General features: G+C 40.2%; 1 protein-coding gene across 4 annotated transcripts in view; it reads right to left on the reverse strand.

Moving 5' to 3' along the window:
• CSNK1G3 (casein kinase 1 gamma 3) overlaps positions 1 to 26,232 on the reverse strand; it is a 68,319-nt gene that overhangs the window by 35,324 nt on the left and 6,763 nt on the right. For all 4 annotated transcript variants that reach the window (XM_083356255.1, XM_083356254.1, XM_083356256.1 and 1 more), the window contains 3 exons: positions 21,830 to 21,900; positions 18,593 to 19,025; positions 7,203 to 7,243 (listed from right to left, as the gene is read on the reverse strand). In XM_083356255.1, coding sequence (XP_083212381.1) covers positions 7,203 to 7,243; positions 18,593 to 18,767 — 216 coding nt within the window. In that variant the 5' untranslated portion in view covers positions 18,768 to 19,025; positions 21,830 to 21,900. The remainder of the gene's footprint in view (positions 1 to 7,202; positions 7,244 to 18,592; positions 19,026 to 21,829; positions 21,901 to 26,232) is intronic.

Consider the following 26,232-nt stretch of genomic DNA (forward strand, 5'->3'; position numbering starts at 1 on the left):
AAAAAACAATAAGTAACAGTTAATTTCTGTATTATAATCAATATGTTAATTAATCACTCAATAATCTTCTTCTTACTAGTATATATTCAATGTTACATAGTACATTTCAAGTTCCTTTCTCTCTAACTCGCTTTTCTAGCCATTGGTAAAAATTGTCCCATGTTCTAAAGTACACTGAGTCTTCTTTCTCTTTTATTTTTAATGTCAATCTGTCCATTTCTGCACAATCTAAAATTTTCTTAGTTCTTCTTCCATTGGTAAGTTTTCATTTTTCCAAAATTGGGCAAATACAATTCTTGCTGCAGTAAAATTAGATATATACAATCTTTCTCGTAGTTTCCTCCTATTATGCCTAACAGAAACAATTCTGGTTTGAAATCTATGTTTTTAGTCATTTTTTCCAAGCATATGTGTATTCTTGGCCAAAATCTTTTAGCTTTAGAGCATGTCCACCAGTACCTGGTTTTTGTTTACATTTCCAAAACTTGTTTGATGTATTTTTAAACATTTTCACTAATGTCACCGGTGTTGGATGCCATCTGTAAAACATTTTGTATAAGTTTTCTTTGTAAGCCACTGCTTTCGTTAATTTAGCATTTCTTTCCCATAATCTTTGCCAGTTTTCTAATTCTATATTATGTCCAACCCCTTCATGGATTACTGCCTTGTCGTGGCGAAGGGGCTTGCGTAATTCAATGAAGCTATGAGCTATGCCGTGCAGGGCCACCCAAGACGGACAGGTCATAGCAGAGAGTTCTGACAAAACGTGATCCACTGGAGAAGGAAATGGCAACCCACTCCAGTATCTTTGCCATGAAAACCCTATGGACAGTACCAAAAGGCAAAACGATATGACGCTGGAAGATGAGCCCCTCAGGTCGGAAGGCGTCCAATATGCTACTGGGGAAGAGCAGAGGGCTAGTACTAGTAGCGCCAGAAAGAATGAAGCGACTGGGCCAAAGCCGAAAGGACGCTCAGCTGTGGATATGTCTGGTAGTGAAAGGAAAGTCCGATGCTGTAAAGATTTTTTCTCCATAGGAACCTGGAATGTAAGATCCATGAATCAAGGAAAGCTGGACGTGGTCAAACAAGAGATGACAAGACTGAACATCGACATCTTAGGTATCAGCGAACTAAAATGGACAGGAATGGGTGAATTTAATTCAGATGACCATCAGGTATACTACTGCGGGCAAGAATCCCTCAGAAGAAATGGAGTAGCCTTCATAGTCAATAAAAGAGTAGGAAAAGCAATACTGGGATACAATCCTCAAAATGACAGAATGATCTCAGTTCGAATCCAAGGCAAACCATTCAATATCACAGTAGTCCAAGTCTATGCCCCAACCACCGGTGCTGAAGAGGATGAAATTGACCGGTTCTATGAAGCCCTACAGCACCTTATAGAACTAACACCAAAAAATGATGTCCTTATCATCATGGGGGATTGGAATGCTAAAGTAGGAAGCCAAAAGATAACCGGAATAACAGGCAAGTTTGGCCTTGGAGTACAAAATGAAGCAGGGCACAGGCTGATAGAATTTTGTCAAGAGAATACGATGGTCATAGCAAACACCCTTTTCCAACAACCCAAGAGACGGCTCTACACATGGACATCACCAGACGGTCAACACAGAAATCAGATTGACTATGTACTCTGCAGCCAAAGATGGAGAAGCTCTATACAGTCAATAAAAACAAGACCAGGAGCTGACTGTGGCTCAGACCATGAGCTTCTCATTGCAAAGTTTAGGCTTAAACTGAAGAAAGTAGGGAAAAGCACTAGGCCAGTCAGGTATGAATTAAATCATATCCCCGTTGAATATACAGTAGAGGTGACAAATAGATTTAAGGAATTAGATCTGATAGACAGGGTGCCTGAAGAACTATGGACAGAGGTTCGCAACATTGTACAAGAGGTAGCAACCAAAACCATCCCAAAGAAAAAGAAATGCAAGAAAGCAAAATGGCTGTCTGAGGAAGCTTTGCAAATAGCTGAGGAAAGGAGGGAAGCAAAAGGCAAGGGAGGAAAAGAAAGATACGCCCAATTGAATGCAGAATTCCAGAGAATAGCTAGAAGAGATAAGAATGACTTCTTAAATGAACAGTGCAAAGAAATAGAAGAAAACAATAGAATAGGGAGGACCAGAGATCTTTTCAAGAAAATTGGAGAGATGAAGGGAACGTTCAATGCAAAAATGGGCATGATAAAGGACCAAAATGGCAGGGACCTAACAGAGGCAGAAGAGATTAAGAAGAGGTGGCAAAATTACACAGAAGAACTATACAAGAATGAGCTTAACGTCCCTGATAATCACAATGAGGTGGTCACTGACCTCGAGCCAGACATCCTACAATGTGAAGTGAAGTGAGCCTTAGAAAAGCTGAGCAACAACAAAGCTAGTGGAGGTGACAGTATTCCAGCTGAGCTATTCAAAATCTTAAAAGACGATGCAGTAAAAGTGCTACACTCAATTTGCCAGCAAATTTGGAAAACTCAACAGTGGCCACAGGATTGGAAAAGATCAGTTTACATTCCAATTCCAAAGAAAGGCAGTGCCAAAGAATGTTCAAACTATCGCACCATTGCACTCATTTCTCATGCTAGTAAAGTTATGCTTAAAATCCTACAAGCTAGACTCCAGCAGTATGTGGATCGAGAACTACCAGAAGTACAGGCAGGATTTCGAAGAGGCAGAGGAACTAGAGATCAAATTGCCAACATACGCTGGATCATGGAAAAAGCTAGAGAGTTCCAGAAAAACATCTACTTCTGCTTCAATGACTATGCTAAAGCCTTTGATTGTGTGGATCATAACAAACTGTGGCAAGTTCTTAAAGAGATGGGAGTACCAGAACATCTTATTTGTCTCTTGAGAAACCTATATGCGGGCCAAGAAGCAACAGTGAGAACTGGACACGGAACCACTGATTGGTTCAAAATTGGGAAAGGAGTCCGGCAAGGCTGTATACTGTCGCCTTGCCTATTTAACTTATATGCAGAGCACATCATGAGAAAGGCAGGGCTAGATGAATCAAAAGTTGGAATTAAGATTGCTGGAAGAAATATCAACAACCTAAGATATGCAGATGATACCACTCTAATGGCAGAAAGTGAAGAGGAACTGAAGAGTCTCTTGTTGCGAGTGAAGAAGGAGAGTGCAAAAGTTGGGTTGAAACTAAACATTAAGAAAACTAAGATCATGGCATCCGGCCCTCTTAATTCCTGGCAAATAGATGGGGAAGAAATGGAGGTAGTGACAGATTTTATTTTCCTGGGCTCCAAGATCACTGCAGATGGGGACTGTAGTCAAGAAATTAAAAGACGCTTGCTCCTAGGGAGGAAAGCCATGGCAAATCTAGACAGCACATTAAAAAGCAGAGACATCACCCTGTCAACAAAAGTGCGTATAGTCAAGGCTATGGTCTTCCCAGTTGCAATGTATGGCAGTGAAAGTTGGACCATAAGAAAGGCTGAGCGCAAAAGAATTGAGGCCTTTGAACTCTGGTGCTGGAGAAGACTCCTGCGAGTCCCTTGGACTGCAAGGCGATCAAACCGGTCAGTCCTAGAGGAGATCAACCCTGACTGCTCTTTAGAAGGCCAGATCCTGAAGCTAAAACTCAAATACTTTGGCCACCTAATGAGAAGGAAGGACTCTCTGGAGAAGAGCCTAATGCTGGGAAAGATTGAGGGCAATAGAAGAAGGGGACGACAGAGAATGAGGTGGCTGGATGGAGTCACTGAAGCAGTAGGCGTGAGCTTAACTGGACTCCAGAAGATGGTAGAGGACAGGAAGGCCTGGAGGAACATTGTCCATAGGGTCGCGATGGGTCGGACACGACTTCGCAACTAACAACAACAATTATGTCCAAAGTTCTTTGCCCATGTTATCATTGCTTCTTTTACTTGTTCCTCTTCTATCTCTAAGTTTAACAAATATTTATAGTTTCTTAATCAATTTTTCATCTGTTTTTAGCAGTATCTGGTCAAATTCTGTCTGTTCTTTATAAAATCCCATTGTTTTAGCATCTTTTTCATATCTTGTTTGAATTTGCAAATATGGCCACCATGATAGATCAATACCTTGTTCTTGTAAACTTTGTCTTTCAATTTCCCTTCATTGACCAAAATATCTTTATAGGTCACAACTTTCTCGTAATTGATTAAATTTGGGTAAGCAAATGTTTCCATCGTTAAAAGCCATCCAGGTATTTTAATATATTTTCACTTTTATTTTTTCCCATTCTAGAAGAAGTGCATTTCTTATAAAGTGGTTTTGAAAGTATCTATGTATTATTCTTCCCATACCACATGCCATCCAAGTTGTAGGTCATGCCCCTCTAGGTATAATAGTCTTTTATCTCTAAGCATTATCCACTCTTTTAGCCATGTTAATATACGTAGTTGCTTGGTAGTATAGCGACCAGTCCAGCAATCCAAGTCCTCCACTTTCTTTCGCTTCTTGTAACATTTTCAGTCTAATTCTAGCTTTTGTTCCATGCCAGATAAATTTCAGTAGTTTTATTTTGTTCATCAAAAAAGGTTTTTCTCAGTTTTATAGATATCATTTGAAATAAAAAGAGTATTTTTGGTAAGATATTCATTTTTACTGTTGCTATTCTCCCCAGAATTAAAAGTTGTAAATTTTTCCACTTTTACAGATCCAATTTTATTTGTTTTAACAACCTTACATAGTTGTCTTCTTTTATTGTTGCACATCTTGCTGTTAAATAAATTCCCAAATATTTAATATTTTTGACTATTTGAAGGTTTGGGTTTTTGCTAGTTGTTTTTTTTTCCTGTTTTTAGTTAGTACTTTAGTCTTTTCTCTGTTTATTTTCAACCCTCCCACTTCTCCAAATTCTTCTATTTTCTGCATAAGCTTAACATTTGTTTCAAGCAGTTGTTCTAATATGAAAACCAAGTCATTTCCAAATGCTTGCAGTTTGTATTTTTCATCTTTTATCTCCAGTCCTTTAATTTCTATATCTTGCCTGATATTTCTATTCAATACTTCCAGTGTTAGTATAAATAATAGCAGAGATAGTGGACACCCCAGGATCAGGGAGTTTCTGATGGAGAAATTTAGTATTTTTTCTGGTTGTTTCCCTTGGTTATTTCATAATCAGATTAGTACAGTCATCTTTTTGCAGATGCTCCTGACTTCTCTCTCCATCCTTTGAATTCAGAACACTACACCTGGGTATTTCCAAACCTTCCATTCTATACTTATGTCTCATTACTCCACCAATTCCCATTTCAAGCCAGTTTAAACTACCAATGCTTTTGTTTAAGAGCTTCTGACTCATCAGTATTTGCCTGCTTGTTTCTCTACAATCATCCTCTTCCTACATTTGAGCAAGGCCTTTTTAATATAGATTATAAATTCTGTACAGAAATGGCTTCCCCTGGCAACTGGCCCCATGATGCTGAAATTGGCTTCTTGTTCCTTTTATTTTTGTGAAGGTTTGATAACCCTTCAAAGGGGGTTTAAAGACCTATTTACTGACTTGTGGGTGGCTGTTGGCCTTTTTTTCCCTACCTTATTGGCAGCAGTTTCTAATTTAAAACCTGTTTTATATTAATTATCAAGAAAGCAACTGCCTGAAATATTGTAAGGTAATTCATCATTTAATACATATAGCATTTTAGAAAAATGTATCAATTCTTTTTTTCAATAAATAAAATCGGTATACTGATTCCTTACCTCCGCCCGGCTTGTTCCACGGCCTCATGGTAGCGGCATTGCGAAAAAGGTGGCAAACAGTGCAATGTGGCTGTTTGACACCAGCTGCGGCCATTTGCCACCTCACGCGTTGCACCCAATGCCGCTGCCATGAGGCCACAGAACAAGCCGGCGAAGGTAAGGAATTGCTATATCGGTTTCTTACTGCCACACAGCTTGTTCTGTGGCCTCATGGCAGCAGCACTGGGCAGGAGGCAGCAGATTTCGGCATGACGTGGCTATTTGTGTGTCTTGCAAATGTGTAGGCTTCTCACACAGTATTTATCAGACGTAATACTTAAGAACTGAATTTCAATAAGGCAAAATTACAATATTGATACTTTGAATAGGAAGTCATATAACATCCACAGATGAACTAGTGATTGCTAGAAAAACCATCAAAGCTATTATCATAGCACATGCATCTTTTTATTTCATTAGAGAGAGTAAAGTATTGATTGCTTCCAATAATAAGCAATAACCTCATTTCTGTCCCCAAATCCTTAAAAACTTTTCTATTCTGCTCCATATACAATATATCAGTCTTTGTACAGTATAAACAGATAGATGAATGTGAATATAGACCAACGGTGTGCACAAAAATCATACTTCAAGTTCAAAAGCAGGGCCTTCAAACAAATTACACCCAGCCACTCCAGAAGTTCTTTGAGTTTGAGCTCAAACATCTTTTTCGAGTTCTGGATATTTCTGGCATGGTCAGACCACTTGGTTATTGGGTCAAAGTGCTTTGGGGTTTAAAATATTATGTGCAATTCTAAATATAAGCATGCACACTCAAACATTTCACCCCTTGATATATCAATTTTCCTCTTTATCCAGAGATAAGAGTTTAGGCTACAGCTGCAATTCTGGACATGTTTACAACTTTTGCATTACTTTATGAATATGGGATAAAGGCATTCTGTATTTCCTGCATTAAAATATACATTGCCATATTGTTTAACTTTCAATTATTAACGATTAATCATGAAAGAGATTGGAAAAGAGAATATTGCTCCTGGGTTGCCTTTTCTTGACTTTATAAAAATTAAAAGAAAATGAGCTATGAAAGCATAAAAGAAAATACACTTCATAAGAAAATAGTCTTACTTTTTAAAATCAAATACTTTTCTTCCAATCCTAAGAAATAAGGTTTTTGGATATGAATAATGAAATTATATTGTTTTCAGAATTATTTCATGAGGCCAAACTCTTACTATGTAACATGGTACAACATCAGCACAAAGTTTCTTTATTTTGACTTTCATGTTAAAGTGTATAATTTGAAGGGATATATATGTTACAGTCTTGTAATTTAAAATTTCAAAGAGTGATGGGGGAGGGATATCCAAATAAAAAGAGAAAGCCTGTATTTCACTGAAATTATTTGAACAAGCTCAATGATTTTTTTTAAACTTCTTGAAAACAGATTAAAATCTTGTGTATTTTTATCTCAAATAACTAATGTTAACTTACCAGTTTAATTGCCACATATTCATTAGTATACAAATTTTTTCCTTAAAAATGAAAAAAACAGAAATGTTAGAATTTATACCTCTATATATAAGAAAATTCATCCTATCAGTCAAATTTCAATGAAAGTATAGCAAAAAACAAACATATTTTAATAGCTTACGCAAAAATGGCATACATTAGTGTACAGATCAAAACATACTAATATAATTCAATCTTTTGGCTTATCTTATTATTTCAATGACTGAACATTATTTTAATATTTTTACTTGTGCTCATAGTAACAATTTAATATATTCAAATGTTATCTTACAGTTAAAAAATATCAATGCAGACCTTAAAACAATGTTTTTAATTCTCACCTTTCTTCCATAATACACAAAGGACCCTCTCTCTTCCCCTTTTCAGAGTTATGTGGGAGCTTGAAAATCTGAATATTAGGATTTGTAGGAATGAGTGAGAGGGGAGCATAGATGAAGAGTTCTCTAATTATGTTAATGGAAGAACAAGCCACAGCAAGTACATTATCAATATGTACAGTATTGTGCAAAAGTCCTAGGCCACCACCCGCTTTGTTTTAATAACCATTCATAATTATTTTTCAGTCTCTGAAACAAAAAATATAGGAAATATGTACACAAAATTTAAACAAGCAGAGTTTTCAGAACAAAATGGCTTCTTCAGGCAAAATGTCAATATTCAGTGTGACCTCCCTTGGCTCTAAGCACATCTTGAACTCTTTTGGGAAGATTGTCCTGAGGTTTTCTATAAATGAATATTTACATTTCGTGTTAAAAACACACCATACACCAACAAAGACAAAAAAAACATTTACAATATACAAAAAATGAAGAAATCAAAAAATTGAAAACCATTTCAAAAATTTCACATTATATCTACTTCTAAACTAACAATTATATTCCACTCATTAAGTCTCTTATAACTATTCAACTCCAAAGCTTATTCATTAACAAAGACTATATTACTTCATTTTTGACCAACCTCCAAGCCACCCTCATTTCTTTAATCTTTTATCCATCCAAATATACCATTTATTCCATGATAGAAATGCTGGTGTCTCTTCTTTACCCTTCAACTTCTTGCTCAATGTGTCTACTTCTGCACAATCAAGTATTCTCCTAATTATAACTTCATCCGGCGGGGTATGATTTGCCTTCCAAAATTGAGCATACCCCGTCCTTGCTGCTGTTAAGATATGTAAAGCCAAATACCATATTTCCTACTTAATATTTCCAGGCCTGGAGCCAAGCAGATACGTCTCTGGTTTAAGATCAACTAAACACCCTGTGATTTCCTCTATCCATTTTTGGATCCTCATCCAATATCTAACCACTTCCGGACATGCCCACCATAAGTGATAGTATGTGCCAATCCCTTTACCACACACTTCCAACAATCGGCCGACAATCCGGGAAACATTTTGGAAAGTCTAGCCGGAGGGAGATGCCATCTATAAAGCATTTTGTATATGTTCTCCTTATATGACGTGGAAACCGCCAGCCTCATATTAGTCCACCAAATCTCTTCCCATTTCTCAAGTGGAAGTGCATAACCAAAATTCTTCCCCCAGGCAATCATCGCATCTTTTACAACCTCCTCCCCTACTACCCTAGTTAGCAACAATTTATAGCACTTAGATATCATCCCTTTCTCCAGACCCAGCAGAATCTTATCTAATTCCTGCAGATTCAGATAAATACCCCTTCCTTCCTTCCTTATCCTTCTTATACCTTGACTGGATCTGCAGGTAGGCCCACCACTCCAATTGAAACCCTTGCTGAGCCAGATCTTGTCGTGTTTTGAGTTCTCCCCTGCTATCTAAAAGTTCTTTATAAGTTGGTCTTCTTCCCTTCTTGAGTAGGGTCGGATGGGTCAAGGCTTCCAAAGTTGATAACCAACACGGAATTTGTGCATAGTACGTAGCCCTTATCTTATCCCAATTCCAAATCAGTATATCCCTTATGTAGTGGCGAGTAAACTGTTTGCTTGGAGGAGTACCTTCCCGCCAAAGAGCTGCATGCCATCCCTGCAGCAAATCAAATCCTTCCAAACTCAACAATAGATTATTCCTTAGACTTATCCATTCCTTGCCCCAAACTACGAGGGCAGCCTGATAGTAAAGTTCCAGTTCGGTAGGCCAAGGCCCCCTCATTCCTTAATTTCTTGCATCATTTTTTTCCCAATTGTCCTGAGGTTTTCTGAGGTAATCTTCTGGTATATTATATCAGGCTTCTTTCAGCACTTCCCAGGGTTCTTCTTCATGTCTTTTCTTTCTTTCTCTGTCCAGGTGATCACATACTGCCTCTATAATATTCGGATCTGGACTCTGTGGAGGGTAGTCCATGACTGTCAGTGTTTTATCTGCTGTTTTCCTTCCTAAGTATGATTTAACTGTAGTAGCAGTGTACTTAGGATTGTTAGTATGCTGAAAAATAAACCCATTCCCGATCGGGTGTTTTCCAGAAGGAATGGCATGATGAATTAAAACTTGTCTGTACTTTTCAGCATTCATGATCCCATCAATACAGACAATATCACCAATACCACTGACAGAAATGAAGCCCCAAACCAGGACAGACCTTCCATCATGTTTCACTGAAGGCTGCAAGCACTTATTTGTCCATTCTCTCCAACTCTTCTTCTCACATATTGCCAAAAATGTCAAATTTGGATTCATCACTCCATAACATTCTTTTCCACTGATGCTCAGTCCAGTTTTTGTGAGCTTTAGTATACCTTAGCCTTTTCACCTTGTTCCTCTGCTACTCTTCCATAAAACCATTCCCAATCAAGCTTCTCAGACTGTAGAGGGATCAACTTGGCATCCTGATGAAGCTGCCAGATGCTGAGTCAGGTCCTTGCTGGACCTTTTCCAGTCTCTCAAAGAAGAAACTCTGAGGAACTTCTCAAAAGAATTTGGAAGTTTCCTTGGCCTTCCAGTTCTTCTCTGTCCTTGACCTCTTCTGATTTCTCAAATTTCTTTATAACAGCTTGAATACCATATCTTGAATATCCAGTTTGTTTGTTGAGAGTGGCCCTGAAAAACTATGATTTTATGTCTGTCACATTCTGTGATCTTTGGCATTTTGACTGGAATGATGTGATTGAAAATAGTCTTATTAGCAAGCTTCCAATGAATTACAGTCATAGAACATGTGTATGTACTGAATGTAATGCTCAAGCATGTCTTGCATAAACCTGGTGTTACAGACCTTTTGGCATTTTGGCATTAAATAGTAGGTGTTAGCAATGACAGCATGTAACGTTGCATCCCATTGAGGTTTACGGGAGCCAAGTTAAGGGGAAGTCATACTACATACCTGCCACTTTGGTCTATGGAAGCTGTTTTTTTCTTGCTTTTTCCTGTTTTTGAATATTGCATAAAAAATTCCTGTGTTTTCTGGTTGTATTCTAATAAGGAGATTGACACATAATTATATATGGTCATTATACCTTTGTTATTACAACAGATCTAATTGGTGCCTAAGAGTTTTGCACAGTACTGTATATTTTGTTATTTGTTCCATGATTCTTTACCTAAACACAGGAATCAAGGTATCAACTTGTTACCGGAATTTCCAAATTTGATTCTGATTTTTTTGTAACGACAATTAGAAATTGTTACCTCCATCTCAAGGTAAGAGGCTATAATTACTGCATGATACAACAACTGACCTCATAGTACTGACTTTTAATCATGTAAACTCTCCTCCCCCTTAGGTTCACTAAGTGAGCATGGATTATAATTATGAATAGAAAAGAAGAAAAAAGCTGATCCCCCAAACCCTTTATTCTTGCTGATTTTAATTTTATATAACTCTACGTCAGTATTTAAATTACTTTTGTTTCCATAAGCTGTAAAGCGAAGTTATAAAGTCCTGAGGAGGCATTGCAATCTTCAATATTTGAGATTACCCATAGCTTCTTTAAATAATGTATAGTGGTACATAGTACATAGCTATCTATGTCCTTGTTTGTGAACTGCTCATTCATATGTCTAAAAACCCGAGGAAACTCAGAAATAGCTTCCCTGTCATAGGTTCTGGCATGACAATCTGGAGACATGAGGAGACAGTGCTAACTTCCTTCCTCCCTCCGTCCCTCCTTCCCAAATCAGCACTAAGAAAGCAACACCTCTGCCAGGTCCATGCAAGGCGCATGGCAATAACCTAGTCCTCCGAGCGCCAAGATGTGCCATGACTGCAATCAGCAGAGGACTCAGCAGGGGACCACCAGCTGGTCTATTTTGAGTCGTAATCCAAAGCTCACATATGTTTGCCTTCTAGGGAGTGCTACCCCCATGGAACAAGCAGTTCCTTTGCAAGACCATATATGGCCGCTAGAAGGAGACAGTGCGTCATGCCTGGCATGTAGAGCACCAGCAAGCAGACTGGGGTGCCTATGGGAATGTCGGGAAAATTGAGACGGAAGCGAGCCAGTATGTGGCGGCAGGAGAAGACAGCCCAAAGGACAGAGATTGGGGCAAATTGACAAGTAGGCGGAGTTGAAGTGCACTCTGTGCTTGTAAAAGCCAGAAGGCTGCAAGTGCCCAAATTTTGATTGCATGATTGCAGGGTCACTGCAATGACTGTAACTTTGGGGATGGTTGTAACTATCATTTGTTTGGTGCTATCATAACTTGGAAGGGACGCGGTGGCTCAGGGGATTAGGACGCTGAGCCTGTCGATCAGAAGGTCGGCAGTTTGACGGGTTGAATCCTGAGTGCCGCGTAACAGAGTGAGCGCCTGTTACTCGTCCCAGCTTCTGCCAACCTAGCAGTTCGAAAGCACGTAAAAATGCAAGTAGAAAAACAGGGACCACTACGGTGGGAAGGTAACAGCGTTCCGTGTGCCTTTGGCATCTAGTCATGCCGGCCACATGACCACGGAGACGTCCTCGGACAAGCACTGGCTCTTCAGCTTTGAAACAGAGATGAGCATCGGCCCCTAGAGTTGGAAACAACTAGTACGCATGTGCGGGGGAACCTTTATCTTTACCTTATCATAACTTGGAATGGTTGTTAAGCAAAAACTAACTGCACAAAACACATAGCATCTCTACTAGGTCAAAACAGAAAGTTTTAGAAACAGGTTCAATGTAAGAATTCAGCTATTTATATAAATGTTCATCTAGGTAAGCAAGGAGGGGAGGAGATATAGAACACGGTAGAAACAAAACAAAAACAGACCTTCATAACACTTCAGCCTGAAGGGAGAGGAGAAGGAGACCCAATGTGTTACAATGAATTAGACAAGCAAAGGGGAGACCCTGGTTTAAATCTGCCCTTAGTCATGGAAATTCACTGGGTCACTTCGGGCCATACACTTGCTTTCAGCTCAACCCATCTGATACCAAGTTGTTATGAAAAAAAAGAGATGTCTGCTTTACTTAGATAAAAAGTGAATACCAAATAAAAATACTAAATTCTACTAGCATATGATTTCTTAAAGCAGCTACATCTTTTCCAGAGATCATGTAACTACCCTTTGATGCTGTAACACCAGGTACAGTAGCACATTTGGTTCAGAAAGTTATAGAAAGGTACTACATTTAAGTCTGCATACACTGTATAGGATCTTTGTGCCCTCAAATCCAAAGTACCTCTCTAAAAATTCTCCCCAAAGGTAGTAAATAATGGTTCCTTAGTGTTCCACACAGACCAGCCTTCTGCAAAACATTGTGGGGCTTGCAAACCTCTTTCATTAGCCAAAAAGAATCTTTACAGTAAGATTCTAAAATCCCAATTTTTGTTCAACTGAAATGCCATAAGGGCAATGGTCACAGATATGTGAGAACAATTAAATACCAGGGATGAAACATACACGAAAGCATCATATTTCCTTAACTCTGCTTCTAAAGCAAGTTTATGTAATTCATAGTGTCTGATGAAAGTGTTAGAAACAAACTACATGGCAGTCCAACAAACGTGGCTGCTTGTCAAGTCGAAAGAAGTGCAGTCAAGGGCTGTTTGTCAAGGAGTATATGCAGTTTGTATTGAGTTTTGTGCACTGTGAAGCTTTGTTTGTTGAATCATCATGGCAATAAAATCTTTCCACCAAGGATTCAATGAATACAGATGCATTAAAAATGCAGCAAGATATTAAAAAAAACTCTTGCTGGTGCTATTGCATATATCCAGTTTATATCCATTGGTAAGATTTGAAAGAATGGAAGTAAAATTTATCCTGGGTGCTAGAAGAAATGAATTTGTTTTAGGAATGAAAATATGACAATAATTTCCATGTGAGATAAATAAATATTATTCATATCACCTCTAACTTAGTTGAAGAATCTAAGATCTTAAGGAGTTGTTCTGATACATCATTTTGGCTCACAGACAAAAAACCCCACTACAAATAAATTAATACAGAAATTGTATCAAAGGAGGTAACTGGTTTGGTTTGGTTTCTGAAACCATGGCCTCCATTACTTGGATAATTATTTCTGAAGACTCTGATAAATGTGCCTGGCAGAGTATCATGAACTTGAGATGTCTTTTAAACTGAATCCTGCTGTTGGGAGGTTTGAGATGAAAAGACAGAAGAAATTCAGATGACGTGCACTACAGGAGTGTGTCAATATCAAGACTGGACCCTATTAAATTACTCAATTAAGAAAAGAAGAAAATCACTAAACAAATCCCTTTGTTATTCATATAACAACAATTTCAAAAGATTTTTTCAAAAAAAGTTAGCTTTAGAGGGGCAAATATGTTTTAATATGTATAATCTGAGATCAAATGACATAACTCTCATGACTGAAATATTGAAAACTTGAAGATTCAGCTTATTCAAAAAAAACACAGCAATAGAAAGAATTGAAATCCTGTTCAGAAATCTCAGGGAGTAAAGATAGTGATGGTGTTGAGAACTTTAAATGCCATGCTAGGAGAAGATAATGCAGAAAATATTGAGGGTTCATTAAAAAAAAGAAGAAACTAAAATAAAATTGCAAATAATTTCAATAACAAAAAGATAGCAGAAGCAGCTTGTAAAAGTAGACAAAGGCTAAGAGACTACACAAATAAAGATCAGGGGGCAAAAAGAAACAAACCAAAACAAAGACATACAGTATATAAAAGATTGAAAGCAATTCAGGTCACAAAGAAGATTACATAAAACTGGAATTATAGAGAAAGTGTTCAAAAACATTAAACATTAAAATGAATTCAGTGTGGAAAAGCTGCAGTGATGACAAAAGATCAGCACAGATTTGTGAAGATCTGGTATTTTCAAACTAATTATTATTTTCTTACAGGTTAACTTTCAGTTCTGGGTATATTCTAAAAAAGATACAGAGAAACTGTAACAGATTTAGAAAAGGGAAATAAATATTATCATGGGATTAGAAATCTTAAAGTTGAGACTGAATAAACTGGGCATGTTCCAACAGGAGAAAAACTGAAGATGATGATGATGATGATGATGATACAGATACAGAGAGAGAGACAGATGAGCATTTTTTCATCTACCTTAAGAAATCTTGCACAAAAGATTAGGTCGTGTCCTAGAGTACAGAACATATAAAATGATCTAATGATCTGTAAAGTTACAGGAAGGCTGATTTGACAATGGAAACAATTACCAAGGAATGTGATGAGTTCTACTTCACTGGATATATTCAATCTTAGGAGTCACCTTTATTAATTAAATAGGTCAGTCTTACAAACATAAGGCTTCTACTTTGAGGGGAGAAAAAAAACTCATTTCCCTTCATTTTTATAGGCAATGTTTGGAATTTATTTATTTTTATTATTTATTTATTAATTTAATTTATATACCGCCCTTCTCTCAAGAGACTCAGGGCGGTGAACAGGGCAATACATAAAAGTTAAATACAAAAATTAAAATTAAAATTATTAAAACATGATTAAACAATGCCCATAAATAATACAAATTTAAAATTGAAGTTATTAATAAAAATCCCAACCCGTCCCATCAGGCCAGGCCCGCTTGTTTGAAGAGATGGGTTTTAAGGTCGCGCCGGAAGGAGCGGAGATCGGGCGCCATCCGGAGCTCAACCGGAAGATGGTTCCATAAATCCGGTGCACCCACAGAGAACGCTCTCCCCCTGGGGGCCACCAGTCGGCATTCTTTGACCGGCGGCACCCTGAGGAGGCCCTCTCTGTGGGAGCGTACTGGGCGGAGGGAAGTTGACGCCGGCTGCAGGTGCTCCCCAAGGTATTCTGGACCCATGCCATGAAGGGCTTTGTAGGTCATTACCAACACCTTGAACCTCACCCGGAAGACAACTGGTAACCAATGCAGCTCGCGGAGCAAAGGTGTGACACGGGAGTATCAGGAAACTCCCAATACAACTCTCGCGGCTGCATTCTGTACCAGTTGGAGCCTCCGAGTGGTCTTCAAGGGTAGCCCCATGTAGAGAGCGTTGCAGTAATCAAGACGAGAGGTCACGAGCGCATGAGTGACCATGCGCAAGGCATCCCGGTCCAGATAGGGCCGCAACTGGCACACCAGGCGAACCTGGGCGAACGCCCCCCTAGTCACAGCTACAATATGATCTTCTAAGGAGAGTTGTGAATCTAGGAGGACTCCCAAGTTGTGAGCCCCATCTACAGGAGATAATGACTCACCCCCCATAATGAGGGGTGGGATATCCTGAATGTCCCGAGATGCCGGTATGCACAGCCACTCCGTCTTGTCAGGGTTGAGACGAAGCCTGTTCCTCCCCATCCAGACCCGGACCGCCTCCAGGCACCGGGACATCACATCGAGGGCATCACTGGGGTGGTTTGGGGTCGAAATGAATAGTTGGGTATCATCAGCATACTTATGATACCCAACTCCAAAACCACGAATGATCTCACCCAGCGGTTTCATGTAGATGTTAAACAGAAGGGGCGAGAGGACCGACCCCTCAGGGACTCCACAAGCGAGAGGCCTCGCGGTCGACCTCTGCCCCCCTGCCAACACCGACTGCGAGCGTCCCAGGAGATAGGAGGAGAACCACTGAAAAACCGTGCCTCCCACTCCCAATCCCCTGAGACGCCGCAGCAAGATATCATGGTCGATGGTATCGAAAGCCGCTGAGAGGTCTAATAGGACTAGAACAGAGGAGTATCCTCTGTCCCGAGCCCTCCAGAGATCATTCACCAGCGCGACCAATGCCGTCTCCGTGCTGTACCCGGGTCTGAAGCCCGATTGGTACGGGTCTAGATAATCCGTTTCATCCAGGACCAGAGGGAGATGATGCGCCACCACACTCTCAACAACCTTCGCAAGAAAGCGAAGGTTGGAGACCGGACGAAAGTTATTCAAAACAGCCGGGTCCAAGGCAGGCTTCTTGAGGAGAGGTCTCACCACCGCCTCTTTCAAGGCGGCGGGAAAACTACCCTCACTCAAAGAAGCAGATATAACCGCCTGGAACCAGCCTCGTGTCCCCTCCCGGGCTGCATAAACCAGCCAGGAAGGGCACGGGTCCAATAAACATGTGGTGGAGCTCAGCCTCCCCATGATCCTGTCCACTTCCTCCGGAGTCACAGGATTGAACTCCTCCCAGGTGACATTGACAAGATCGCTCGTGTCCTGATCGTCCGATACTGCCCAGTCGGAGTCCAAACCGGTCCGAATCCAAGCGATTTTGTCCGACAGATGTTGACTAAATTCCTTGGCACGCCCCTGCAAGGGTTCCCCACTAACCTCCTGGTTAAGGAGGGAGCGGGTCACCCTAAACAGGGCGGCCGGGCGATTATCTGCAATTATTTTAGAAATTACTGTTTCTAAAAGGGGAACTGCCATTAGTTCTACTTTACTGTAAAGCTATATTAACAGACTATTGTAAGCTTGAAAGTATAATGTTTTTACCATCCCCTTTACAGTCCAAGAATTTCCCTCTGAGGGTTTCTCTTGCTCTGCCTACTATGCAGCTGCAGGCAATCCTGTCTCTTATATGACTGTTCCCTAGGCACCATCTCTTTCCCATCTCCCAAAGTCTTTCTCATATACCACTACTCATTAGGACAGAAGTCTCCAACCTTTCCGAGCTCGCGGAGCGGAGGGAAGGAAAGCAGTTTCAAACTGATGCGTGTACGCACGGGGCCATGCACATTGGCGCAGCCCTATTCGCGCATGCGGCATGCGTTGGCACTGCGCACATGCATGAATGTCCACGCACCCCCTGTGGCGGCTAGCGCCCCATTTGCGCATGTGCAAATGGGCTGCGCAACCGCTATCGGCCTTGTTTGTGCATGCGTCCCCTTTCGCGCCCTTTTAATCTTATAACAATCCTATGAGGTAGGTCGGACTACAGATTGAAGTTCACTTGAATTCAATCAGTGATCTCCAAGCTTAGCTACAGGGCTTGAATCAAATGAAAGTCCTATAAATTATTACACTACAATGGCTCTCTGCTTAGTACAAATTTGCTTTTTCACTACAGAGGCAAGAAAACAAGGACTGCAATAAGACAACAAAAGTTAAAAAAGAAAACAGAAATGAAAGGTTGAAAATGAATAGGAAGATAAAATTTGCTGGGTAAATAAATAAGTAAATGAATTGCTAAATCAAGAGTTTGATGCTTAAGTGAAACTCTTTTTCTTGGAAAGACTTAAAAATACTGCAAAAATACATGACTTAGCGCAATGTACAAAATCATACAAAACATCACTCTGGAACTGCTCTCTCAGAAATCTCTATCTTGGGCTCAATCATGGGATCCAAAATTACATTTATTTGCAAATGTATTTTTCTGAAAACTAGGATTCAAATTAAATTACTATCAGATTCTAAGTCCACATCACAGTCCAATTGAATTCATCATTTCTTAATACATTACAAGGTTAACATGAGTTTGAATCATCTAGTAAAGGGGTGTCAAACTGCTGGCCCGTGGGCCAGATGCGTCATGGTGAAACTGTACCCATCCCATTGCCGGCAGTGGAAAAAAAGTCGTGATACAGGGCAATATGTCACATGATGTTACAAGTTTAACACCCCTGATTTAGTATATATTTCTTCAAACACGGCAGTTAAATATCAGTGTTAGTGAAAATTGTTTGGGAATTATGTTTAAGATTAAACAAGCAGTATTTTCATGTAGGTTGCCTGATTATTTTGGTTTTCCAGTGGGAACAGCTAAAAATTATTCTATTATCTTTTTAACATTATACCCAACATGTTTTATTGTGAAGTGTGATTCAGCTGACTATAATGGTTCAACAGATTGTAGTTTAAAATCCCAAGTGAGTGTTATGTGTGAATAACTTCAAACACCTAAGATGCTGTTACATTATTATACATTATTTCCTTTCAAATGTTAATATTGGCAGAGCTAATTTTGAATGTGCTAGCAAATGAAATTATTATTTAGACACACAATGTTTTTAAGAAATGTTTAGATGAAGAAAGGCTTACCTAATCGTAGCTCTCCAAAATTGCCACAACCAATTTTCTTTCCAACTCTGAAGTTAGGCCCAACCATTAACACACCAGAATTTGATGAGCTGCTACCACGTGGATTGTGACTTGAGCGTCCACTAGGCCTTGCCATTCTATCATCCAGTTTGTCTTTGTCTTTTTTTTTATCCATATCAAGTTTATGGTACTCCACTTTGAATTTCTTCCCCCAATCAAGACAAGCCAAGACAAGCCAAGTCAAATGGGGTAAAACATGCAAATGAAAACATCCTTAGTTAGGCGCTCCACTTAGTTAATGTGAGTTATGAAGCTGCTGCAGGCAGTCACTCTTTGCGTATTCATCCCATTCGCAAAGTGTTTTTCACTGGTAGCTATTAGAGCAAAATCTCAGTAGATCTTCTATCAGCACCATTTACTGCTTAAAGTGCTTCTGTAACAAAAGTAACCATTTATTAAACAATTGTGTTGCATACAGCACAAAATTAAAATTTATTAAACCAATAAACATTTAATAAAAGCTATACACAGGATACCAGGTTACAGTACCTGCAATGAAAAACAGCAATAAAGATACCTCAAATAATTATTCAGAATAATGCACACCAAACTGCAATCAAGAAGTTGAAGAAATCCACATGAGTACAAAACAACTATACACAGTAACATTTGCTGAATCCTAAACTTAATCCTAAACTTAATCCTAAACTTGGTGGAGCAGTGGGCTAATGCCTCCTAAAGTAACACCAGCTGCCTGCAATTATTGCAGGTTCGCATCCCACCAGGCTCAAGGTTGACTCAGCCTTCCATCCTTCCAAGGTAGGTAAAATGAGGACCCAGATTGTTGGGGGCAATTAAGCTGACTTTGTAATAATGCCGCTTGGGGGGTGTATGAAAGCCGTAATAAGCAGGCATATACATAGAATGAAGGCTACTGCTAAGCTTGTAAGCCGCCCTGAGTCTTCGGAGAAGGGCGGGATATAAATGGAATTAAAATTAAAATAAATAAATAAAAATTTCAACCCAGTGTAATCCATATACAATAATGAAGCTGATCTACCACCAACACAAGAGTTATCTTGACTAAATGGAACGCTGGGGAAAAGGTAAAAAACTGTTGCAGATAGTATTGGATTTACCAATGGAATTTCTATCACTAAGCAAAGCATTCATTAAGTGCAATGTCATGTGGCCACATTGCTTAGTGACAACAATCCAGACACTCCGTTACCATTGTTAAATGAACCCCATCCGTCATTAACTAAAGATTTCCCCCAATTTTACCTGTATGTTCTTTTTACTGAAATATGATGCGAAAGTGCTATATGATAAATCCCACCCACCCCCCAATACAATCTATTCCCAACTTGATCACTCACAGTTCCAAATCTCAATTAAGGGACCACCTCCTCTGGAAGTCTCCCTGCTTGCCTATCTCCCCACCCCCACCCCCGCCAACCCTGCCTTTTGGGCTGCCCATCTCCTCAAAGCTGCCATCTGCCCTTGTCACCTAGTCCTATGATCATCCCCACATCTACCGCACTGCATGCCCTTATGGCACCAGCCAGGGCTTTTTTTTTTTTTTTTGCATTCTTTTGTGTTGGTACTGCAAGGTCTCACGGATGCTGTGGCTAAAAGGGTATCATAAATTGGTGGAACCTGATAGGCCAAAATTTTGTTCATATGACTATGAGGGCACTGCAAAGAATTTTGAAAACTGGTGGCAGATCCCTTCCTTCAGGGCCACTGTACTTTTAAATATCTGACCAGCCTTTTGATTGTCATCAGTAATCCTATTCTTCCATCTCACTTTGTTTCAGAAAGCAAAATAGCAATTTTCAAGGCTCCAGTTTTTTACCGAAATAAAGGTGATATTGCTCAACCACCCAACAATTGTCTCCTCTATAGATTGAATTCTTTGAAAGTTCTTTAAAACTTACAAAAAGTGTCCAGTATTTTAAGGTGAGGAATTAAAAATTAAGTCTTACCCCAAAATTTTTTACAGCTCCTTTGTCTTCCCATTTTCTTTTGGAGCAGATCTTCGGGTATTTCCATTCTAAGTAAGTAGTCCTCAGGTTACAACCACTCATTCAGAGACCATTCAAAGTTATGATATCACTGAGTGAGGGGGAATTATGATCAGCCCTTGAGGTCTGGCCATCACAACAGCCCCACAGTCTCATGCTTGTGATTTGGGAGCTTGGCAACCAGCTCTCACTTACATCAGTTGCAGGACCCACAGTCAAGTAATCACTATGTGCAACCTTCCCTACCAGCTTCTCACAAAGTCAATGGGCAAGCTAGGAGAGATTGCAAGTTGCCCCGTCTCTGTCAAGCACCAGGGAAATCAGGAGATTCAAATTCAATGAGTATAAACATTTATTGCAAGATTAAGCTCTCTCTACAAGAGTCTGACCAACCAACAGTCAAGGGAAATCAGCAGGAGATAAGAAAGGCATTCAAAGTGGGCTGGACTTAGATCTCTTGGAGGAGCGCAGGGATTCGTGTCTTATGACATAGTTAACGCCTCCCTTGGACTCAGCCTGATCATCTCCTACAGTCTCTTTTTTTACTCAGCTGCACTTCATAATGCCTGTCCACCTGTGCTCTGTAGCACCCACCTACAGTATTCACTTGTAGCTGTCACCTGCCACACTGCTTGCCTGGGATTCCTGCCTCTTCCCACATTACTGTCACATGAACTCCTTGTTTAACATCCTGCATGATCCTGGGGTAACAACAGCAACCTGGATTGCCATCATTAAACAATGCAATTATGTGATATTGTACTTTACAATTCCATCAGTTAGCGACAGTAATTCGGGTTCCAATTGCTGTCATAATCTGAGGACTACCTGTATCTGTTAACCAATTCCCAACTCTCACTAGAGCTAAACTCATAGACTTAACAAGGAAGCAGCACAATCTGATGACAGGCTCATCAATATCAAAAGCAATGAGCCATCAAAAATATGAGTGCATGTCAAACAAAGTATTTCAGCAGAGGAAAAAGGAATTTCAGGAATCAAAAATGCTAAACAAATCTAACTTCTCAGTGCTTTATGTTACTGTTAACAATTTGTTAATTAATACTCGCAGTGTTGTTGACTAGCTAGAAGGCTATCTCCTGAAGGTGTTCACTTTAATTATCTTTCCTGAACTCCCTGCAACTACACTTAATATCTAAGAGCCATTTCTCTACCTTTCTGTAAATAAAATAATTTATAAATCACTTACCCAGGAAAATGTTCCACCTTTTTCATATTTTCTCATCACAAATTACACACTGTTTTATTTGTGCATGGCATCTGAAAATAAAATTTCACTTAACATTAGCAATAAACACAATTCAGTATTTTAATACAAAAAAACCCTGTAATATACTTACTTCTTGGTGCAATTAATATTTTTACAATTTATCCTATCAAATATATTTGTACTCATGTAGGTTGACAATGAAAAGTACACCAGCAATGTATTTTGGCTGAAAATGTTATTGTGAACATACTTAAGGTTTTCTAATCTTTATGAATTTCTACTCTTGCATTCCTCCACAATAATACATTTAAACCATCCTGGTTTTAGCCACTTTACTGGTCACTTCTTATCACTAAAACCAGCATTCATACCAGAGGACTGATAGGTAGCTAAAGTGAGAGAGGTTCAAAAAGCAGTAAATGGGATGGACAGTCAGCAAACGACAGGTCAGTTACCTTAACAACATTTGAACACTCTTAAAAGATAGCTATTATCAGTCACATATCTTGCTGATGAAGAATCAGTATAATTCTTGCAAAGACAAGATCTATACCTTTTTAGGCTTTCAGTGTTCACCAGAACTGTGTGATCCAGCATATTTCATTCGTTCAAAAGGAACGTGACTTAAAACTTATCAATTCAAGTGGCTTTCTTATTTATTTATTTATTTATTGATGGGATTTATATCCCGCCCTATCTCCCGAAGGACTCAGGGCGGCTAACAATAAAACATATAATAAGTACATAAATCAAGATAAAATGAAATTGAGAACATCAGTGCAATAAAAAATTAGAGAATTTAAAAATGAATTAAAAATACTAAATATAAATTAATTAAAATGCCTGTCAGTCTAGGTCAGCTTGGTGGAACAGGTGTGTTTTGAGGCCGCGGCGAAAGGATTGGAGGTTTTGGGCTATCCGAAGCTCAGGGGGGAGCTGATTCCATAGGGTTGGTGCTCCCACAGAGAAGGCCCTCCCCCTGGGGGTTGCCAGCTGACATTGCCTAGCTGACGGTACCCTGAGGAGGCCTTCTCTGTGTGAGCGTACTGGACGATGGGGATTTGTTCCCGGCAGCAGATGGTCCTGCAAGTATCCCGGACCTAAGCCATGTAGGGCTTTAAAGGTAAGTACCAGCACCTTAAATCTCACCCGGAGGGCAACTGGTAGCCAATGCAGCTCACTCAGGAGGGGTGTAATATGGGAGTATCGGGGAGCTCCCATCACAACCCGTGCAGCTGCATTCTGCACCAGCTGAAGCCTCCGGGTGGTCTTCAAGGGCAGCCCCATGTAGAGAGCATTACAGTAATCAATACGGGAGGTAACGAGTGCGTGAGTGACTGTACGTAGGGCATCTCGGTCCAAAAAGGGGCGCAATTGGTATATAAGACGAACCTGTGCAAATGCCCCCCTAGCCACGGTTCCAATGTGATCTTCGAAACTGAGTCGTGAATCTAGGACGACGCCCAGATTGCGTGCTTTATCAATGGGAGGTAACATCTCTCCTCCTATAGTCAGAGATGGAACCTCTTGGACCAAACGAGATGACGGTATGTACAGCCACTCAGTCTTGGCCGGGTTGAGTCGAAGCCTGTTTTCTCCCATCCAAATCTGTACCGCTTCCAGACAACGGGACATCACATCAAGGGCATCACTGGGTTGGTTCGGGGTGGAGATGAATAGCTGGGTATCATCAGCATATTGATGATATTTCACCCCGAAGCTACGGATGATCTCTCCCAGCGGCTTCATATAGATGTTGAACAGGAGGGGCGAGAGCACCGAACCCTGAGGCACTCCACAATTAAGAGGCCTAGGGCTTGACCTCTGCCCTCCTGCCAACACCGTCTGCGAACGGTCCGAGAGGTAGGAGGTGAACCAACGCAGAACGGTGCCTCCCACTCCCAGCCCCTCAAGACGACGCAGTAAGATACCATGGTCGATGGTATCAAAAGCCGCTGATAGATCTAATAGGACCAGGACAGAAGAATAACCTCTATCTCGGGCCCGCCAGAGATCATTCACCAGCGCGACCAATGCCGTCTCCGTGCTGTGCCCTGGTCTGAAACCCGATTGGTACGGATCTAGATATTCAGTTTCCTCCAGGTTCAAAGGGAGCTGTCGTGCCACCACGCTCTCAACGACCTTCGCAAGGAAGCGAAGGTTGGAGACAGGACGGAAGTTGTTTAAAACAGCTGGGTCCAGTGCCGGTTTCTTGAGGAGGGGCCTTACCACCGCCTCTTTCAAGGCAGCAGGGAAGTACCCTTCACTCAGTGAGGCATTGATAACTGCTAGGAGCCAGCCTCGTGTAACCTCCCGAGAAGCATAGACTAGCCAGGAGGGACACGGGTCCAACAAACATGTGGCGGCACTTAGTTTCCCCATGATCTTGTCCACTTCATCCGGAGTCACAGGATCGAACTCTTCCCAAATGTACTCGGCCAACTTCATCGTTTTCCTCTCGTTAGATACTGCCCAGTCAGAGTCCAGACCAGCCCGAATCTGAGCAATTTTGTCCACCAGATATTTACTAAATTCCTCAGCCCGTCCATGTAGGGGGTCCTCTCCCGTCTCTTGACTTAAAAGGGAGCGGACCACTCTAAATAGGGCGGCCGGGCGATTATCTGCGGACGCAATGAGGGTGGTGAAGTAGGCGCGCTTCGCCACCCTCATTGCCACAAGATAGGATCTAGAAAAGGATCTTAACTGTGTTTGGTCAGACTCAGACCGACTGGCTCACCAAATACAATGAGCATAAGAATCACTTCATGGAAAAGCAGGATTCTGGGAAGACAGAACAGTTTTAAATGTTTTCTGTTTTCTTCTGGTAATCTAAGCTTTAAAAGCACCGTCTAGAGACATATATTATGAACTGCTGTCTCAATCTGGTCTATACTCTATACTCTACTGAAGTTCCAGATGACACACCTTTAGACTATATAGAAAACAGGTATGTAGGAACACCAGCAATGGAATGGGACTTATCTGATATGGCAGACTGATGAATTGGTGCTCTAATTGTTTTGCTTGCTTTATGTAGGCTCCAAGAAGAAAGTATTGACACTCTTTAAAAATTTCACCAACCAGCAGCCTTGCAGAATTTCCTTGTACGGGTAATCCTTGGCTTACATCCATTTATTCAGCAACCATTCATAGTTAAAGCAATCCTGACATATGACTGCTATATGTGACTTTCCCTGTGGCTTCTCACTAGCAAAGTCAGAGGGAAAGCCACAGGAAAGATCACAAGTCATTACTACCCAAGCACACATCCCCACCATGGGGACTGCCTGGCCTTCTGCCAATTCACATGCTGCCTGCATTGTCCTTCCAGGACTTCTCCCATCTGCCAAACCACCTTTCCTAGGACTCCTGCTGCTTCCCACTTAACGACCTGCACGTCTTAGGGTTACGACAGCAACCACAATTGCCAGTATTAGTGTTACTAAGTGATCCAGTCACGACATCACACTTTTATCACTGCATCATTTAGGGACAGCAATTTTGGTCCCAATTGCCATTGTAGCCTGAGGGCTACGTGTATTTGATATATAATTAATAATAATATTACTTTTTCGGTTTGAAATATAATAAAAGTGAATATAAATAATGTTTGTTTTAGCATAAATAATTATGCTACAAATTTATTTATTTATTTATTTGTTTGTTTTTATAAACCGCCCTTCTCCCGAGGGATTGCACAGATATGTCATGCAACTAACATTTTAAAAATGTTATTGTAATTCCATTTCACTTTGTGAGGTCATAGGGCTGTTTACAATAAAATCTGAATTGACTTGGTAACTTTGAGCAAAAACAGAAAATTTCAACAATGAAGTTTTTTAAAAAAAAAAAAAACAACGACAAAACAAACAGTTATACAAAGAACTATGTTGGGACCAGTGCCTTTTAATAAAAATGAAGTGTGGGTAGGAATGGGTTGTAGCAGATTACACTGTTTATAGTGGTGAAACCAAAATAACTACGAAGAACTCAAACCGCTCTTTCAGCTCATGATAGGCAACCAAAGGGCAAACACAAATACAATTCAATGTAAGTACAAAGAGATATATAAATAGGGAATAGGAAAACCATATTACATATACTGAGGAAGAGCAAAGATGAAATGCCTAGTGTTATTTTACATGGTACGTAAATTTCTGGAAGCTAAAATCAGGAATATCTTTTCCCCTTTTATGTAATTGGATACAGATTTGAGATTCTATATAAGTCACATGTATACTATCAAAATGACTGCAATTTGGGGTACCGTTCACTTAGAGTAAATATAATATCTGGCCAACCGGTCATGGATTATCTATGTCACAGGAAACAAACAAACAGAAATATACTCCTTCCTCAAATTAATCCCCATGCTGAACACT

Source organism: Vipera ursinii (genome assembly GCF_947247035.1).
Source record: "Vipera ursinii genome assembly, chromosome: 2".
NCBI lineage: Eukaryota > Metazoa > Chordata > Lepidosauria > Squamata > Viperidae > Vipera > Vipera ursinii.